This window comes from Arvicola amphibius, chromosome 5 (assembly GCF_903992535.2).
Source record: "Arvicola amphibius chromosome 5, mArvAmp1.2, whole genome shotgun sequence".
NCBI lineage: Eukaryota > Metazoa > Chordata > Mammalia > Rodentia > Cricetidae > Arvicola > Arvicola amphibius.
In genome coordinates this window covers 142,377,642-142,395,867 of record NC_052051.1, presented here as the reverse complement: position 1 = coordinate 142,395,867, position 18,226 = coordinate 142,377,642, and the positions used below count along the sequence as shown (strand labels likewise).

Sequence of the window (18,226 nt, the reverse complement as noted above, 5' to 3'; positions counted from 1 at the left end):
GTTATAACTACAGTACAGAATCTGCCTGGAGAGCTGGGTCCAAGCTTAACTGTACTGGCTCTCAACTTAACAGGTGACATTTATACTTATGAAAGACAAAGAAGAAAAAAACAGTGTGAGGCCAGTAGTGGCCCCCAGCATGCCAGGCCCAGGTCTTTCCGGAGTTGGGCTGCTTGGGAATGCAACCCAAAATGGGTAGTAAACTTTATCTAAGGCTAAATACCAGCACAGGACCAATAGCCAACAAGTACTGTAAGGGAAAGTTGAAAAAATTCTTGTAAGTTCCAGGGAGCTGAATTGAAGGATCCACCTTAAACAGGTCAGATACACCCCTCTAGATTCCCTGGTCCTGAAAACCTTTCTTCCTAAACTTAACTTTGTCCTGTGTTCTGCCAACACCTTGCCAAGTCCAAGAGACACCCTGGACAGGATAAAGAGACCAGCTACCCCAGGATGTGACCAGAACTCAGCTTTCTCAGGTCTCCTCCAAGATGACACCCACAAATAAGCAGGAAGCAGTCACGCTGCTGTGGTGCTTTAAGAATGAACCCCATTTCAAAGGGAAGGATCATGGCTTCCCAAGGTTTCTGCAGATATGACAGTGACTTTTCCAAAGGACAAGTGTTCCCGCAGCTCTGCAAAACGGGTTATTCCATGTGGATATGGATGTACACACTTCCCATGGATCTGCCTATGGGTCTGTCAGCTGTGCATTCCCTGTACAGTCTTGCGGGCTCCAACAAATCATCAGTCAAGAAAACGTACCACAGACTTGCCCAGGGGCCAATCTGTCGAGGACATTCTCTCAGTTGTGCTTTTGTTTTCCAAAATGACTCCAATTTGTATCTAGTTGACATAAAACAAGTCAGCACACCTAAATCCAGTTCTTACATTCTTTCCGCCTATCTGCTATGTTCCCTGAGCCTGAGAGGGGGTAGTATAAATTTATTGTTTAGAGCTTAGCACACATTGGTTGCTTACTCTTAGTGCCTTTTCCAGCCATGAAACTGCATTTACCTCCATTTATTGGAAAGAAGAATCTCCGAATAAAGTCAAGAGTAACATTTGTCTATGGCTGCAAACATACAAAATATTTAGAAGCCAAGTGGTAGTGGCATGCACCTTTAATCTCAACACTTGGGAGGCAGAGGCAGATGGATCTCTGTGAGTTTGAGGTAAGCCTGGTCTACAAGAGCTAATTCCAGGACATGCTCCAAAGCTACAGAGAAACCCTGTCTCCAAAAATATATATATATTTAGAAAGCAATTTGATGTTGTATACATTTGGCTAAACAACAGTATTCTGATCTCCCCTGTCATGCCAGGTTTACATTACCAGGCATGGATTCCCTCCTATGAAAGTAGGCCTCCAATCCAATCAAAGAGTGGCCGGTTATCCTCCACACTAGCTGTGCCACAGTGTACAAGTGGGCACATCTTGTCTAATAGTTCATAGGGCTCACAGTTGAGTAGGAGGATTGATGCCTTGTCTTCATCTACAGCCTTCTTCAGGCCACCTTTTATTTATGAGAAATTAACCAAAAATGAACCACAGGCATAAGCCTCTGTCACCTTCATGGCTGAGTCACAGCATGAGGGTCTTTGAAGAAAACTTGTTTTCCTTTGTAGTGAGTGTTATGGTAAAAGTAAAATGGCGCCATTCCCCGAGTGGCTGCAGTGGGCAGTGGGCCACAAGGAGCCAGTGGGTCCCAGGCAAGGAGACACCCCGCAGGTGAGAGACAGAGACAGATATGCCCGTCATGCAGAGAAAGTGGGTATTTGTTTAGTGGGTTATGTAAAAGCCAGAGGTCGACATTCAGGTTCTTCACCAGTAGCATTCCAACCCTTATCTTTTGAGACGTGGTCTCTCACTGAACTTAACACTCAGAAACTGGATGACAACTGAGATCCAGGAATCCACCTGGGTCTGCACCCGCCCATGTGCTAGAGTTACAGATGCGTATAACTCTGCCTTAAGGTGCCAGAGATCCAAACCCAGGTCCTCATTCTTACACAGCACGCACTTTGCCAACTAACTGAGCCTTTTCCCTCATCCCCCTCCTTCTTTGTGTTTGACAGACAACCAACCTACCAACAAAATGTGTTAGCTTAAGATTGTTTAGCATCTTTAAATTAATGAGGGTCAAAATCTGTGTTATACATTCCCACAGTTGGTTTTGGTTACCAGACAAGAGCAACAAGTAGCAGCACTGTATGAGTTACAACACCTGAGCTAAAGATTAGAAGGTGATAGGAAATGGGTTTCATAAGATATCAGTCTGCTCACCAGAAAAATGTTGGCACTGGTCAGAATTGGGGAAACCTTCAATAGCGCGTAGGATCAACAAATATAGTTCATTTACTAATACTTGGTGAGGTGAAATTTCTAACAACTTGGCTGCCACCCTGACTACTTTGTGGTAACTGTGAGTGTTTTAGTCACTGGATCCAATTATAGACTAAAATAAGCAATGCCTCCTACATCTATGAGTTCCTGAGTAAGAACTCACAGCTACAAAAATGCGGTGAAAGGCCGCGTGTAACCTGATCGTCCTGAGGCTGCGCGCTGTTCTGGAGCCAGTTTGAGATGGCCAAAGGCCCGCTGGTAGAATCCTTTTAGAAGAAAGGCTGCTGGAAGTAATTCAAGGGAGATGCCAGCAAAGACACGTCGCAAGACCTGTAAGATTCTGTGAGTCTAAAAGAAAATTCAAGTAATGGCCTTTTAAGAATGGAAATGGAGAAACTGCAAACGACCTTATTTTTTTCAGCTTAAAGAGCAGTCACTGCCACAGTCAGATTCTTATTCTGAAGAATGGCTCTTTTCTCTGGCAACTTGGAGATTGTCCATGAAGGGTTCGTGGATTTTGCAAGCTAAGGGCTGTAAAAAAAGAAAAAAAGAAAAGAATTCTAATCTAAGTGTGAATCTGTCTTAGGAGATCAGAGAAGTTCATCTACATATTGAATAAGAACAGGACTTGTACCTTAGCCAAATCCTAGTGTGGGAAAATGGACAAAGCTTTAGTAAGCCAGTCGGCCAGTATAGTTGAAGCAGAGCATGCTGTTGATTTTTCAAGATACTGACTGTCTTGAACAGCGAAAGAAAGTTAAGTAAATGGGTACCCCTGAAAACCATTTGCACTGGGGGTACACTAGAAAAGAAAGTCTTACACTAGAGACCTACTAATATCTTTGGTATTACCTTCTTTTATTTCAGAGATGCCTTTAACTAATTGTCAACTTCGTGCATTGATTTTTTTTTTATCTTTTAGGGTTGGAGTATTTATTATAAGAAGTAGAGGTAGAAATTGAAAGTCCTTGTTCCGTTAAGCTCATCCCAACTGACAAGAGTCCCTGAGCAGCCCTAGCTTTCACAGGCAATTGGATCATTTTTTAAAACGCCTTAGAATGAATCCAAAAAGAAACACAAAATACCCCACATTTGGACTTTAACTTTAAAACTTTGAGAAATTCATACACAAGTAGGGTATTACATCGTTTCCTATCATCCCTACACTGCCCACCTGCTCCTGTGTTCCCCTCAACCCCTTTTGATTTTGAATTCATATATTATTGTTAATTACATTAGATTATAATTTGGAGGGAAATTTCATAAGCTCCATTTGGATTTTATAATTTCGGTGTTTTTAATTTTTAATTTTTCCTGTCAGCTTAGGAGTAAGTTCACTGAGCTGCCAACTTCTGTCTGCAATGGACAGAACAACTTGGGCTCAGGACTGATGATAAATTCTGAAATTCTCTCTCTGACCTCCTTAGGTCTGGGCAGTAGCCTCTCATAAAAAGACATATTATAAGCCGGGCGGTGGTGGCGCACGCCTTTAATCCCAGCACTCGGGAGGCAGAGGCAGGCGGATCTCTGTGAGTTCGAGACCAGTCTGGTCTACAAGAGCTAGTTCCAGGACAGGCTCCAAAGCCACAGAGAAACCCTGTCTCGAAAAACCAAAAAAAAAAAAAAAAAGACATATTATGAAAACCTGAGAATTATCCAAGTGACAAATGGTATATTTTAGACATAGGAACATTTTGGGCCTGGTTCTAACCTACCACGATGAAGGCGTAAGTCACAAACAATCCCACACCAGTTTGGAATTATGATTAATAGAATGGTTATTTATTTAAAGGGGGAAAAAACTTACAGATCACCGTCCCAGACAACAGCCCTCTGCACGATCAGGAAAGGAGCCTAGTTGCCAGAAGATGACTGAGTTTAAACAGATACAGTAATACGTAGATTCCCCATTCATCTTAATATTCTTTATTTAAAAGTATGACGAGACACAGTTTAACAGAGAACCCATCAGAGTAAGTTTCCAGATACTGTGAATAGAGCAGCGATGAGCATGAATGGACAGGTATCTCTGTCGTAGGATATACAATCCTTTGGGTATATTTCTTGAGTTCTTTGATTTAGAATTCCTGGTGTTGGTATAAAATATCTATAAGGGGGAAGTATGTATAAGGGCTGAGATGTATAAGATGGTTTGGTGGGTAAAAGAGCTTGCTGCCAAGGCTGATGATGTGAGTTCAATCCCCAGAGCCTACATGATAGGAAGAGAGAACTGACAACCCCCACAAGTTGTCTCCAACCTCCAGCCATGCACATACAATGATATGCACACACATACGTGTACACACACATAAGTTCTACAGGGCTGATAGATAGATAAATTAAAATTCTATGATTGTAGAGAGTTAGAATATTGTAGGCCTAGAGCCAATTGTCTTGAGCTATATTTAGCCCTCGTAAGAGACGTGGATTGCCTACGCCTGTCTCTGACATAACAACCTTATGACTGTTAAGCAAATCTTTTTGGCATGAACTGACAGACAACTAGCTTCTACCTACTCCGAGGCTAAAAGTGTCATCAGATAGCATCCAACACCTTCAGCAGAGATTTCCCTACTTTTCTGTAACTTCCTTACATGATGTTCAGACCAAAGTACCTTAAGTGCTTTTATTTATTCCTTTATTTTGTTCTGTTACTATGAAAACTTCACAAAACTTACTGTGCTGACATGTGGTATTTGGTGTAACCTGAATCCGTGTTTCTAGGCCATCATTCGTCATATTTGACTCCAGAATTATCTCTTATGCCTTTTAAAGTGAGAGTTGTGTTTTCATATTGACATTGGTTAGTCCCTTTGTTTCTAATATTTTATGACTGATGAGCTAAGGAATAAATTTTAAAAGTTCTTCTGCTGTTTTTCTAGCCTTTTTCCATCCTACCCGTCACAGATATCTGAGGACGGCAATCCGTGATATTGTCTTCATCTCTCAGTGCTGTTTCAGCCATTCCTTTGGAAGGTTCACCAGGTCCTAACGTCTTCAACTGATAACAGTCGGAGAGTCTGGGATCATATGCTCCAAGTTATTTAATAAGTTTCCAGGTGTCTTCCTTTGAGTCAGAAGACTCTTTTACTATATTACTAAGCTGAAACTTTGACCAAGGGGAAAAGGACATTAAAGATATCAGTCTGGTTAGTAAGTGTTTGTAGGCATTTGTGTAACTTTCTTATCATTTGGTAGAGATTTAACTAAAATGAAGTATTTCTTAATTCCTGTGCATGAGTATTTTGCCTGCATGTGTCTCTGTGCATCACCTTCAATATGCCCACAGAGGTCAGAAAAGGATATCATCAGACCCCTTGGGTCTGTAGTTACAGACAGTTGTTAGCTACCATGTGCATGCTGGGAAGTGAACCCAGGACCTCAACAAGAACAGTATGTACTCTTTAATCACTGAGCCATCTCTCTAGGCTCTGATTCTAAAAGATCAACAGGCTCAAAATAATTTTTCTGGATGTGACATAGAGAAGGGTTAGAAGGAGCAATCAGAATGGAGCTGGGCAATGTATTTTCTCATCAGTTGCACATGCGTTCATGGGTCTTTTGTGGGGTGCTCAAAGGATGTTTTCCATCACCTCGGAGATTCTGGACCCTTTTTTCCCTTCATGTACTCCATAGATGGCTGTCTTGGCCTGGGACAGACATAAACTTATCCACTGTGGTCACTATGTTTAAACTGTCATTAACAGATTCCATACCTTACTCTGAGATTTTAAGGTCATGGTTCCATACTTTCTGCATATATAGTTATCTAGAGTTTTTGACTCTTTGGATTAATTGAACCAATGATTGCCTGTCTTTTCCACATCTTGTCTACATGAGTCCTTTCGTTGTAGTCAATCTAGTTTCTTTTGGGCCAAATCCAATGGCAAAAAAAAAAAAAAAAAAATCTGACTTCCAGACCGAGTTTGGATTTAAATGTTCAAATAAACTTAGAAAACACTAAGGAATATAGCTTTATGATGGATGCTTGATTAGTATGTTCTAAGCCTATGTTCCATCCCTGGCACATATGGTTCCATCCCTGGCACCATAACACAACAAATAAGTAAATAGATAAACTAAATCCAGAGAACTCAAAACTACAAGTCATGAAAGACGAACTAGCCTATGGTCTCCTGTTGCAAATGGGAGGACGGTGGTTTGAAAGAAAAATGATCCTCAACAGGAGTGGCACTATTAGAAAGTGTGGCTGTTGTGGAATGTTATTTTAACTGTGCAAGGATATGTTACGTTTGTTTCTGCTGTGAAATACTGCTTTAACTGTGTAAAGGTGTGTTACGTTTGTTTCTGCTGTGAAATACTGCTTTAACTGTGTAACGGTGTGTTACGTTTGTTTCTCTGCTGCCTTTGTTAATGATGTAAAGATGTGCTACATTTGTTTGCGCTGCCTTTGTTTAATCATATAAAAATGAGCTGCATTTGTTTCACTTTGCCTGCCTAAGGCACCTCCTTGGTCGAATAAAAATCTGAAACGGCCAGTAATTAGGCAGGAGAGGGTTAGGCAGGGCTGCCAGGCAGAGAGAATAAGTAGGAGGTGAAAACTAGGCACAGGAGAGAAGGAAAGGGGGGAAGAAGGAGAGAATGAGGGAAGAATAAAAGGGAAAAGCCCGGGGCCGGCCAGCCAGGCAGCCACCAGCCTGGTGGTGGCAGCCACCAACTGGTGGAGTGGGACATACAGAAAGGAAAAGTAAAAAGCTCCAAGGCAAAATATGGGTGAAGAGAAACCAGGTTAATTTAAGTGAAAGGAAAAAGGCAGGGATATGGAGGAGGTAGGATACTCATTCACTGCTGGTGGGACTGTAAACTGCAGCCATAGGGAAATCAGTGCAAAATTTCCTCAAAAAAACTAGAAATGACTCTACTATACAATCCAGTTACCATTCTCAAGAAATATACCCAAAGGACTGTATGTCCTACTACAGAGATACCTGTCCATTTGTGCTCATTGCTGCTCAATTCACAATACCTAGAAAGAGGAAGCAGATTTCCACCAACTGATGAATGAATAGTGAAAATGCACTATATTAACACAGCAAAATTTAATTCAGTTATTAAGAAAAATGAAATTATAGCATTTTCCAATAAATGGATGGAATTAAAAAACCATCAGCCTGGCCCCATAGCTCTTCCTGGCTAGTCTCTACGGTTGCGCCGGCGTGGGCCGTCTTGGTGCCTGGCGAGTACTGAGGCTCCCAACTTTGCAGCGGATCTGAGCGCGGTGGAGCTCGGTGCGGCGCGAAGTCCGAGAAGAAGCAGCCTGTCGACCTGGGTCTCCTGGAAGAGGACGACGAGTTCGAGGAGTTTCCCGCGGAAGACTGGGCTGGCTTAGATGAAGATGCACATGTCTGGGAGGATAATTGGGATGATGACAATGTAGAAGATGACTTCTCCAATCAGTTATGCGCTGAGCTCGAGAAGCACGGGTACAAGATGGAAACGTCATAGCATCCAGGAAGCAAGAACCTCAACATGGACTGTGGGCTAAATTCTAGGACAGAGAGCAAGGAAGGGATACTTTAAAGGATTTATTTTTGTTTTTATAACAAAATAAATAAATGTTTTGTTCTAAAAAAAAAATCAGCCTGAGTAAGGTAACACACACCCAGAAAGAAAAACATCATGCTTTCTCTTTATATGTGGAAATTAACTTTGAATCTTAATATGGGTGTTTTTCATTTGGAATACTCACAGTGGTTAGAAAACTACTAAGGGCCATTGAGGATAGGCAGGGTGTTTCAAGGGTACAGACATAGAATACAGTGATATAAAGAAGAGAAAAAAATAAAAGCCAGGCAGTGATGTCTGTGCCTTTAGTCCCAACACTCAGGAGCCAGAGGCAGGTAGATCTTTTTGAATTCAAGGAAGATCAGCCTGGTCTACAGAGTGAGTTCCAGGAAGTCAGGACTACAAGGAGAATCCCTATCTTAAAAAAACAAACAAAAAGGTGGGGTGGATAATGGAATAATATGGATTATGATTAAATAGGGTAAAAGTGGGAGGACAGGGTAGAAGAGGAAATATAGGGAGGGCTAACTAACATGAAATGCCTTTTGAAAATGCTGTACAAAACCTATCATTGTAGAAGCTTCCTAAACTACATAAAGAAAAAGAATTAAAGTTACCTTACAACATGGAATCAATGCCTGACTAGACACCACAGAGCAGCCAATAAACAAATCTAGTACCAGGAATGGACCTAATTGATAGACCTATTAGGTCCCAAAGACACTCAAACATTACACGCTATTGCTATTCCTCTTGGATACCCTCCAGAACTTGACAGCAATATCCTATTGTTGAAGACATAACATACTTGAGTCATGAAAGACTCAAGTCATGGCATGGTCTTTCACAGAGCCCTCCTGATAACATTATTCTCTTCTACTCTGATCCATGTCTACTTCTCCTGTGATTCATGTTCCCTTGTCTTATTATTACTATCCCCCTCCTCCTGCCATTCATAAATACTTGTAAGATGCTGGAGAGGCTGTTCTAAGGCACTCTTAGCAGAAGTGGCTAAGCAAGCATAGTGTCTGGGAGAAAAATACTGCCTGAGGAATGTCACTTGATAGTGACTCTAGATCACCAGGATGCCCTCTAATGTAGTCCCTGAGAAGACCAGCATAGATTCTGTACAATCAGGATCTACATCAGGCTTTATACAGTCACTGCAGCACCTGTTTTTGGCCAGTAAATCTTACCTGGAATTTCCTATACCCATTTCTTTCCTGCTACACATGCACACACCCATGTGCATGCACACGAAAGGCCAGAACTCTGATATGGGAGCACAGAATCCTGTGGTGGAGTATGTTTTAACTGTACAAAAATGTGTTGCATTTACTTAACTATGTAAAGATGTGTTGCATTTTTTTTATTTTGTGGAACATTTGACTGTGGAAAGACGTGTTGTGTTTATTTAATTATGTAAAGATATGTCGTTGTTTTACCTTGCCTGTCTAAGGCACCTGATTGGTGTAATAAAAAAGCTGAATGGGCAATAGCAAGGGAAGAGGTATAGGCAGAAATTCTGGGCAGGAAGAATAAGTAGGAGGAGGAATCTAGGCTTGAAAGAGAGATGAGAGGGAGACAGCAGGGGCCAGCTAGACAGTCATGGAGGAAGCAGGAAAGTAGGGCATACAGAAAGTAAGAAAGGTGAAAAGCCCCAAGGCAAAACATAGATGAACAGAAACAGGTGAAATTAAGTTAAAAGAGCTAGTGGGACAAGCCTAAGCTAAAGCCAAGCATTCATAATTAATAATAAATTGCTATATCTTTATTTGGAAGCTGTTTAGCTGGTTGGTAGCCCAAGGAAAAATACAACTCTAAATCATGCCCAACACTGGGCCTGAATTTCCACATAGGGCCTGAGAAAGCTGGAAAAAGTGGATATGACTCCTTTAAGAGGCACCGCTGTACAACAGAACACTTGAGCAGCTGGTACATTAGGTAGAAACAGCAAGCTAAGTAAAAATGCCTGCCACAGTGCGGGCACCAGCTTCCTAGACCTAGGGAGGTTAAACGCAGTTCCTGGCCAGGCCAGTGAGCTTAAGGATCTCATGGAGCTGAGGAAGGGGTGGTGGCAACCACCAGAGCCACGGTGAAGGGCCTAGCTACTGCTTAGCAGTTTAAGGTTTGGCTCACATGGTCAGAGAATGCTACAAGCACACATAAAACAGGTCCAGACAGAAAAACAATTTAAACAGGTTACACTGTGTGTAGGTGCTTTTAAGAAAGGAAAGAAAATGAATATAGACAGTCATAGGAAAAGATAAATTGTTTAAAAGTCATTAAGTAAAGACTTTAAAGAAAGAGTAAAGTCATATAAAAAGAACAAGCCACACACAGAGGGTCTGGATCCTGTACGGTACTTTGTTGACTTGGAATTTTTTGAATGCTGGTGAGTAAATGACAGCTGCTGAAAGACATGGGATTGTGGAAGGAATCAATGAATTAAACAAACCTAGATACTTTAGGGATATCTTAACTTTAAAATGAACTTCAGAAAATGTATTGCATTGGGGTTATGCTTTCGTTTCCACAGGAAACAAACAAAAGACTGTAGAAAGGGAACCAGACACCAATAAAAATGGGTAGCCCAGGTGATCCAGTCTCTCAGATGCCTCTGTTGCAGTCTCCTCAGAGTTCTACATTCAAAACAACTTCAAGGCTGCTTTATTAACTAGTTGATAGAAAGTAATTATAGAGCACCAGAGAGCATCCAGGGAGATGGAGAGACATGAGGAATAGTAGGATAGGGTTCGGAATGGCACTCATTTTTGCAGTTTGGCAAAGTGGAAACGCTTTCCGTAAATGTCAGCAAGGAGAGACGGTTAGCTAGTTGTTACTCAGTCTCTCTGAGCTCACAGGTTTATCCCAGCTTTTAAATCTCATGTCTTATTCATAATTAGCATGATAGAGCTTTAGAGGCAGTGACAGGACTGGTACCTACAGGAGCAGAATTCTCACCAGGCTGTGGCCTGAGCAGCCAGGCCATTGCTAGATAAGCAGGCCAGCTGCAGAATTGCAATTGCTGGCCGAGACAGCAGCAGATAAAGGTGCGGCCACTGTGCCAAAGTAAAAACAACAGAATCCAATTGACATATGCAGAGAGCCGCAGGACGCCAAAGTCAGCAAAGACAACCATTGACTTCAAACAAACAAAAGGATATGATGACTTCTCAAAGCTCTTAAGGCTGGATTCATACACAAGTGCATATTAGGAGTACGACCTTAGACAAGTGGTTTGAGCTCTAGCTAACGCTTAGCAATATTTACCTACTTTTTGAGGTGGTTAGAGTATTGAGTTAATCCCTTTAAAGCACTTTGGGCATTGCAAAAGTACACTCACAATATTCTGAGCACGTTATGAGAGCTTGAGAATTTTCACCTGGGGCTACTTGAGTTTACCAATTGGTGGGAGGTTTGGGTGGAAGGAGGGTAGGAGGGGAAGATCTGCTCACTGCCACCTACTGGCGTGAGTTTGACAACCTTTCAAGCTTGTTTCACCACACAGCCAAAAGGATGGCTCTGGCCAGAGACCCTGAGACATTGAACTGTGGGTTCCTCTCCTCGGGCCCTGATTCTGTTCTTTTCTTGAAATAGCTGCTCTCTACTTAGGATCTAGAACAAGAAAAAAAGACTGAGCACAGATAAGACTCCTCCACCTACTTGGCATCGGCACAGAATCCTGCCTGCCATAGGTGTGGCTGCCAGTTTGTAAATAGAACCAAAGTGAAAAGGGAGTCTGTACCTGCGCAGTCTCCTGTCTTATCTTTGCTTGAGAAGCAGACCCGCTAAATTCAAACCACCTCTAAAAACCATACTCAAAAAATTTCTCATACAAGGGGTTGGGTGTACAAATCCAAGCACCTACTTGGACCTCTGCAGAAATGAGTTAGAAGCATAAAATGGGTGAGACTGGAGACCCTGGCGACTAGAACTGCGAATGAATTTCTAAAAGTTGGAAGTTCACAGGGTTGGGTGGCAAAGAGGCTAGTTCAAGGCTGCCACAGTCCAAGGCTTACAAACGATCTGGAAAGAGGACAGTTGGCGATGTGTTGGAAGTCAGGGTAGAATGAAGAAAACGGATGACCTATACTCTCTACAAAACCCGGCACGACCTCTACACTGTGCCTTATCAAATACCCACAGCAGTGCAGAATCACGCCTCCAGGTGCTAACAAAAGTGACAGCTAATCTCCCAGAACAAGAAGTACCAGAACAAAGCTCTCATACTGGGCCAGAAGAGTACAGTATGCAAGTCTAGTAGCCTGTACCCTTTGAGTACAGTCCGATGGTTGATACACCCACCCACTCACAGAGCTACCCAACCAGCCTGTTTCAGTCTAGAATGCTACAGGGAAACTCATGCACTACTTTATCAAGCGCATTGGTCTTTCATTTACAAGTACTAATGGAAAATTGAGATTCCCCTATCTTTTGACGGAGGTGAGCCATACAAAAAGGAAAGAGCACTATAAATGAAATCATTGATTTTGGGGGGAGGGAGGGAAGGAGCGTTTAGAGTATGAAGTCTGAATTTCTTTTAACTAGGGGGGAGTTGGGCAGGATATGAATCCATGTGTTCAAAAATAGTTTGCTGCGAAAAGGAAACAATGAATGGACAAATAAAAAGTGACATAAATGCAACAGATTTCTGAGTTTAAAATTCAATACAGCCGGGCGATGGTGGCTCACATGCTTTTAATCCCAGCACTCGGCAGAGGCAGAGGCAGACGGATCTCTGTGAGTTCGAGGCCAGCCTGGTCTACAAGAGCTAGTTTCAGGACAGGCTCCAAAGCCACAGAGAAACTCTGTCTCGAAAAACCAAAAAAAAAAAAAAAAAAAAAAAAAAAAAAAAAAAAAAATTCAATACAAAAGAGGTAGTATATGCCTGTAATCCTAGCACTTGACAGGTTGAAGCTGGAAGATGGTGAGTTCCAGGCTAGCCTGGCTTACATAGTGTCTTAGTCAAGGTTTCTATTGCTGTGGTGAAACACCATGACCAAAAAGCAATTTGGGGAGGAAAGGGTTTATTTGGCTTACACTTCCAGATCATAGGCTACCATTGCAGGAAGTCAGAACAGGAACTCAAGCAGGGCTGAAACCTGGAGGCAGGAGCTGATGCAGAGGCCATGGAGGGAGCTGCTTCCCCTGGTTTGCTGAGCCTACTTGCTTATACAATTCAGGGCCACAAGCCCAGGGATGGTACCACCCACCATGGGCTGGGCCCTCCCACATTGATCACTGCTTGAGAAAATGCCTTACAACTGGATCTCATGGAGGCATTTCCTCAGCTGAGGCTACTTCCTCTCTGATGACTCTTGCTGGTGACACACAAAACCAGCCAGAAAAACCGACCCCTTGTCAACGTGTCACACAAACACATCACCATTAAGTCACAGTCCTCCCTTTCTTATTCGTCCCCAAGATCTCGCATTAAAAACATAACTTTAAAAGTCCCACAGTCTTTACAAACTCAAACACATTCAAATTTCAGGCCCTTTGAAATAGCCAATCTCTTTTAAAGTTCGAAGTCTTTTAAAATTCAAAGTCTCTCCACTGTGGGAATCTAATAAAATACTTTCTTATTTCAGGAGGGAAAAAAAAAAAATCAGGGCACAGTCACAATCAAATCAAAGCAAAACCGAATTCCAACTGTCCAATGGCGGGATCCACTCACCATCTTCTGAACTCCTCCAGAGGACTGGGTCACTTCTCCAGCTCTCTGCCCTCTGCAGCACACACAGCTTGTCTTCTAGGCTCCAGCTGGCTGCACTCCACTGCTGCTGCCCTTGGTGGTCATCCCATGGCGCTGGCATCTCCACAATGCTGGGGTCTTCTGCTGCAACTGGGCTGCACTGTCTCCAATAGCCTCTCATAGGCCCTCTTCATGGTGCCAAGCTTCATCTTCTTTGGAAGACCCCTTCAGTCCTGAACCTTCATCTGCCACTGAGGCTGCACCTTCACCAGCGGCCTCTCCTGCCTCTCACAGTATCAAGCATCAGCTGCTCTCCATGATCCCTTCATGCCTTCAAAACCAGTACCATCTGGGTGACTCTTACATATTCCCAAGCATACAGTCAGTACGAGGTACAACATTGGCCACATCTGCAGCATAGCTTTTCTGGGCTCTCAGATAATACTCCCCAGAAGATTTCACCTCAAGGGTGCTGGTTTCTTCTTAATCACCACTAATTTCTTAGCTCCAGGTAACCAGCCCCAATTGTGCTAGTAACACAAAGGTTTCCCTTAGTAGTGTTGGGATCATGTCATCACAGCTGATTCCTCAGCCCCGACTAACCAGAACCATAGACTCTTAAATCAAAATAATAAATGGTCCCCATAGAGTCTTTAAACTTCCCCCAGAGACTTCACAAGCCAGGCCTCCATCCTGTGCACTGCTCTCAACGCTCTTACACTTCCACCGCACTCTTCATCACTGAAGGAAGTCAGGACAGGAACTCAAGCAGAGCAGGAACCTGGCAGCAGAAGCTGATGCAGAGGCCAAGGAGGGATGCTGCTTACCGACTTGCTCCACACGGCTTGCTGACGGCCTGATCTTGGGGAGGCATTTTCTCAACTGAGGCTCCTCCTCTCAGACAACTCTAGCCTTCTTCAACTTGACATAGAATATATCGCTCTCTTGTTTTTGAAAGACCATGGATCTAGACTCTGATTTCTTGCACAATTTAGTAATCTTTCCCTCTCCCCTTGGCTGGAATCAGATGGCCTTTCTGCCCTATGTTGCCCGCTTCTCTGTTTAAATTCAATCCATTCTTCAAGGATTTACAGACTGAGATATTCCTCTGTCTTGACTTTACTAGATCTAGTAGGTCCTCTTTTCCACACATGAAAGTAATTCCTAATGAGAAAGAAGGAAAGGACCAAGTATGTTTGACTCCCTAGGAGTTTTTCCAAACTTATCTCCACGTCCTGAAATTGTGGTATGTGCACCAGTGCAGGAATGTATCAGACCCCTACTTCCAGGTATATAAGGTCATACTGTGCAAATTTATTAATTGTACAATGTGTTCTTCTCACACACACTACCACGATCTATACACTCCTTAAAAATACAACAGCAATGCTGGTCACACACCTGAGGCCATGATGAGCATACCAAAGACACTGTTTAAGAACAGTGAATGTTCTGGCATATAGGATTTCCTTGGCCCACTTAGACATTATGAGGGAAATTGAGTAAGAAAAGGAGCTTGCGGGTGTGAGTCAGACATTAGAACTTAGGCAATCCAGTCCTTGAATAGCTGGAAGAGTCTCTGCTAGTTTGTCACGATCATTGAGCAGGAGAGAAAAACAAGCAATAAACTGCTGTCATGTGACTTTGCTGAGCCTTGGGAACCGGAGCTTCTTAAGGTGGGAGCTTGGACCTACAGTACTCGGGAGCTTGTTAAAAAATGCAAAATCCCACCTGGGAGTACCAACACACTCCTATCATCTCAACACTCAGGAGGCTACAGCAGGAGGATTGCCTTGTCTTTATCCCTTTGTGGATTTAGAAGTAACCTGGGATATTTCACAGTTATTCGCCTACCTCAAAGCTCATCTACTCAGTGCCTCTGCATCCACCAGGGAGAGGCGCCATTAGAGGTGTGGCCATGTCATTTCACGTCCCATACACCAGCCCATGTCTCGGCACTTTGTATTTAACGATACAAAGTATCTTGAATGGTGTGCATGTGTCAGCAGCATACCTTGAAATAGTTATGTCTTGGTACACTTCACGTCATTGGCTCTTGGGTGGCAGAGCTTCTAATAGCCAGTACTTCCAGCTCCATACTGAGCTCATGATAAGTGATAGTCCCAGAATAATTATATGCTAAGACATTTTCAACAATATATAGTAAAGTATAAAGTTTATTTTATTTGTAGGATTAATATACTTTTGAATGTCAATACTATAGACAATAAATATCTTCAAGTAACATTCACCAAGGTATGTACATTCTCATTTTGGAATACCTATCAGAAAATTTCCACAAAGATAAAAATACCTCCAAATGTCACATATCTGAACAACCAATTCAAATGTATAATTTAGTCCATCTATTCTGTCAGTTATATATAAATATATTTTAATTGATTTATCCTTTACTAATAATTTCTTTGAACCACATATATTACAGCAAATATGTTTCCCACAGAAACACAAAGTTAGTATACAGTGCTACATGTTTGGCATGGGTGTGTCTCCTTTTTCTATTAAGGGGACTTCATTTTGAGTGCCAGAGGTTGGCTTATTATTTAACAAGTGACTATATGCATATATTTTCCCAAATATAGCCACATTTGAACACATGAGCTATTTTGTTTACCCAGAGTTTAAAATGTAATTGAACGTGCTTTTAGATTCTTTAACATAAAAGTCGGGATTTGTAGTAAGTCATTTAGCACCCAGAGCAGAGAATTAACCTAATGAGAGTTGTGTGTCCAGATGAGCGGTGTAACCACAAAGATCAGCACCTTATTCTACCCCTAGGCCTGCAACTCTAGTCACTTTGCTTAATGTTCAAGGGTATTGGGCAGAAGACTCAACATGGAAATTACAATCAGGGAAAGTGCCTGCTCTGTACAGATGAGAGGAAGCCTGCATCCAGTGAGCATCCCTGTGACAACTATGGCAACAGTGGCCTCTGTTTTCTATAATGGTTACAATGAGAACATTTACTTCTTATTCCGAGATGTGCCTGTGAGTTCTCAGCAAATACAAATGAACAGGACGCATTTTGAAAGGCTACATGCTCTTTTCAAATCAGTTGCAAACAACCTGCTAAAGGTTTTGTAAACCTTTGCTGTTAGTACCAGCACATTTTTTTTCTATGCTGAGCTCCTAGAGGGGAAGGTGGTCGTGCCCACAAGCTATTTATGTGACTCTACTTGAAAGGTAGTCTGCCTTTAAAATCTTCCGTAGAAAGGGTCCCTCTTATACCAGTAGCTCCTTGTGGGATGGCCTCTATCTCCGATGCTTTGTTTATACTTATTTCTTTCACTTGGGAAGATGCCAAGTGTCCAGTGAAAGAGAAAAATACTAATACGACTGCAAAAATGGAGCCTGTGAGCTCTAGGGTCTCATTCCCTTCCCTCCAAATGAGCACACTAGGACCCAGAGGGCCACGCAGCTCCATTGAGCAGAACATGTCTTGGTGTACAAAATACTGCTCTGGCCACCAATGCCTGCATCCTCCCTTCATGTTTATTTGTGGTAAGCCCATGTGGATCAGTTCTTTTATGTAAAAAGAGAATCCTATGTGGTTTTCCAAACTTTACAAGACGTTCTCCCATTTTTTTTTCAAGTAGTTCGTTTGGCATCCTGGAATGTCAGGATAGATGTGGAGCCTGGAGTAAAGTTAAGAACGCACAGCCAGGGAATGGCAATTAGCGCCTGAGCTTACGTTCCTTTCCTCAGTGCCAGACTGGAGAACATATTTCTTTGCTGTCGAATGGGCCTTTGACGATTGCTCAAGTCATGGTGAGTTACTTACTGCACAGCATAGAGTGGCAAAGCTTCAGACACCAAGAGACGCTGAAAGACTGCGTGTGAGAAAAACCAATCGAGTTTGACTCCGGACATGTACATTCATGGAGCGAGGGTGGGTGTGTACCTACTGTCCCTGACGCGACCCCAAAACATTTCTTGGAAATGCTGAATTGAGTCAAAATAAGACAGGGAGAAAGAGTCGTGGAGATTTTTCACAGAACATGAAGCAAGAGTTGTAGTTCAGAACTTTAAGCCTGAGTAAGTCCAAAACTATGATGGACAGACGTATAGGGAGTTAAGGTTGGCCCTCAGACGATTCTAAATCCAAACCATCAACTAGAAGTCTAGGATAGGACAGCTGTAGGGACACCCAGAGCAAACAAAATGGAAGCTCGAATGGAAAGGATCTGGATGTCTCTCTAGTCTTGAAAAGAATGCAAAAGCTATGTCCGCCTTTTCACAAGAAAGACAAAACAAAAAGGCCACTCATGGTGTCATAGACCTCCACGGTGTTTCTTTCAATAACAGCTCGCCCGGGACATTCTGCATCTCATAAGGTCACTTATGAGGTCAGGTAGAGGGTAGCAAAGCCTCCTAGAAATGGAATGGGAAGTAGAGAAAGATTAAGATATAAAAAGATACATGTCACAGACATGTATTCCCATGATGGAGACAATCCACGTATGCATACTTTTGATACACGATGAACACAGGTTTAAAAACACAGGTTTAAAAACACAGGTTTGAGCGGCAGAAGAGCTAAAGGAGAACACATTTGAGATTCCTAGGGACCTCGCTCATCCCCTGGCTGAACCTTAAGGACAGAGAGATGAGAGGCACAGAGAGAGAGAATATGT

At 42.5% G+C, this 18,226-nt stretch overlaps 1 protein-coding gene across 1 annotated transcript; it reads left to right on the top strand.

Annotated features, from left to right (window-relative positions):
- Window positions 1–4,285: 4,285 nt before the first annotated feature.
- On the top strand, window positions 4,286–7,813 carry Sem1 (SEM1 26S proteasome subunit). Its single transcript, XM_042055173.1, has 2 exons — window positions 4,286–4,320; window positions 7,573–7,813. The coding sequence occupies exons 1-2, from the start codon at window positions 4,286–4,288 to the stop codon at window positions 7,811–7,813; spliced, it is 276 nt and encodes a 91-aa protein (XP_041911107.1).
- Window positions 7,814–18,226: the final 10,413 nt, after the last annotated feature.

What these genes read in the sequence shown, in the direction of transcription:
- Sem1 (XM_042055173.1), top strand. Translation starts at nt 4,286, where the DNA reads ATGACGAGACACAGTTTAACAGAGAACCCATCAGA. An exon ending in TTAACAGAGAACCCATCAGA is followed by an intron (nt 4,321 to 7,572) that starts GTAAGTTTCCAG and finishes CCAACTTTGCAG; the next exon opens with CGGATCTGAGCGCGGTGGAG.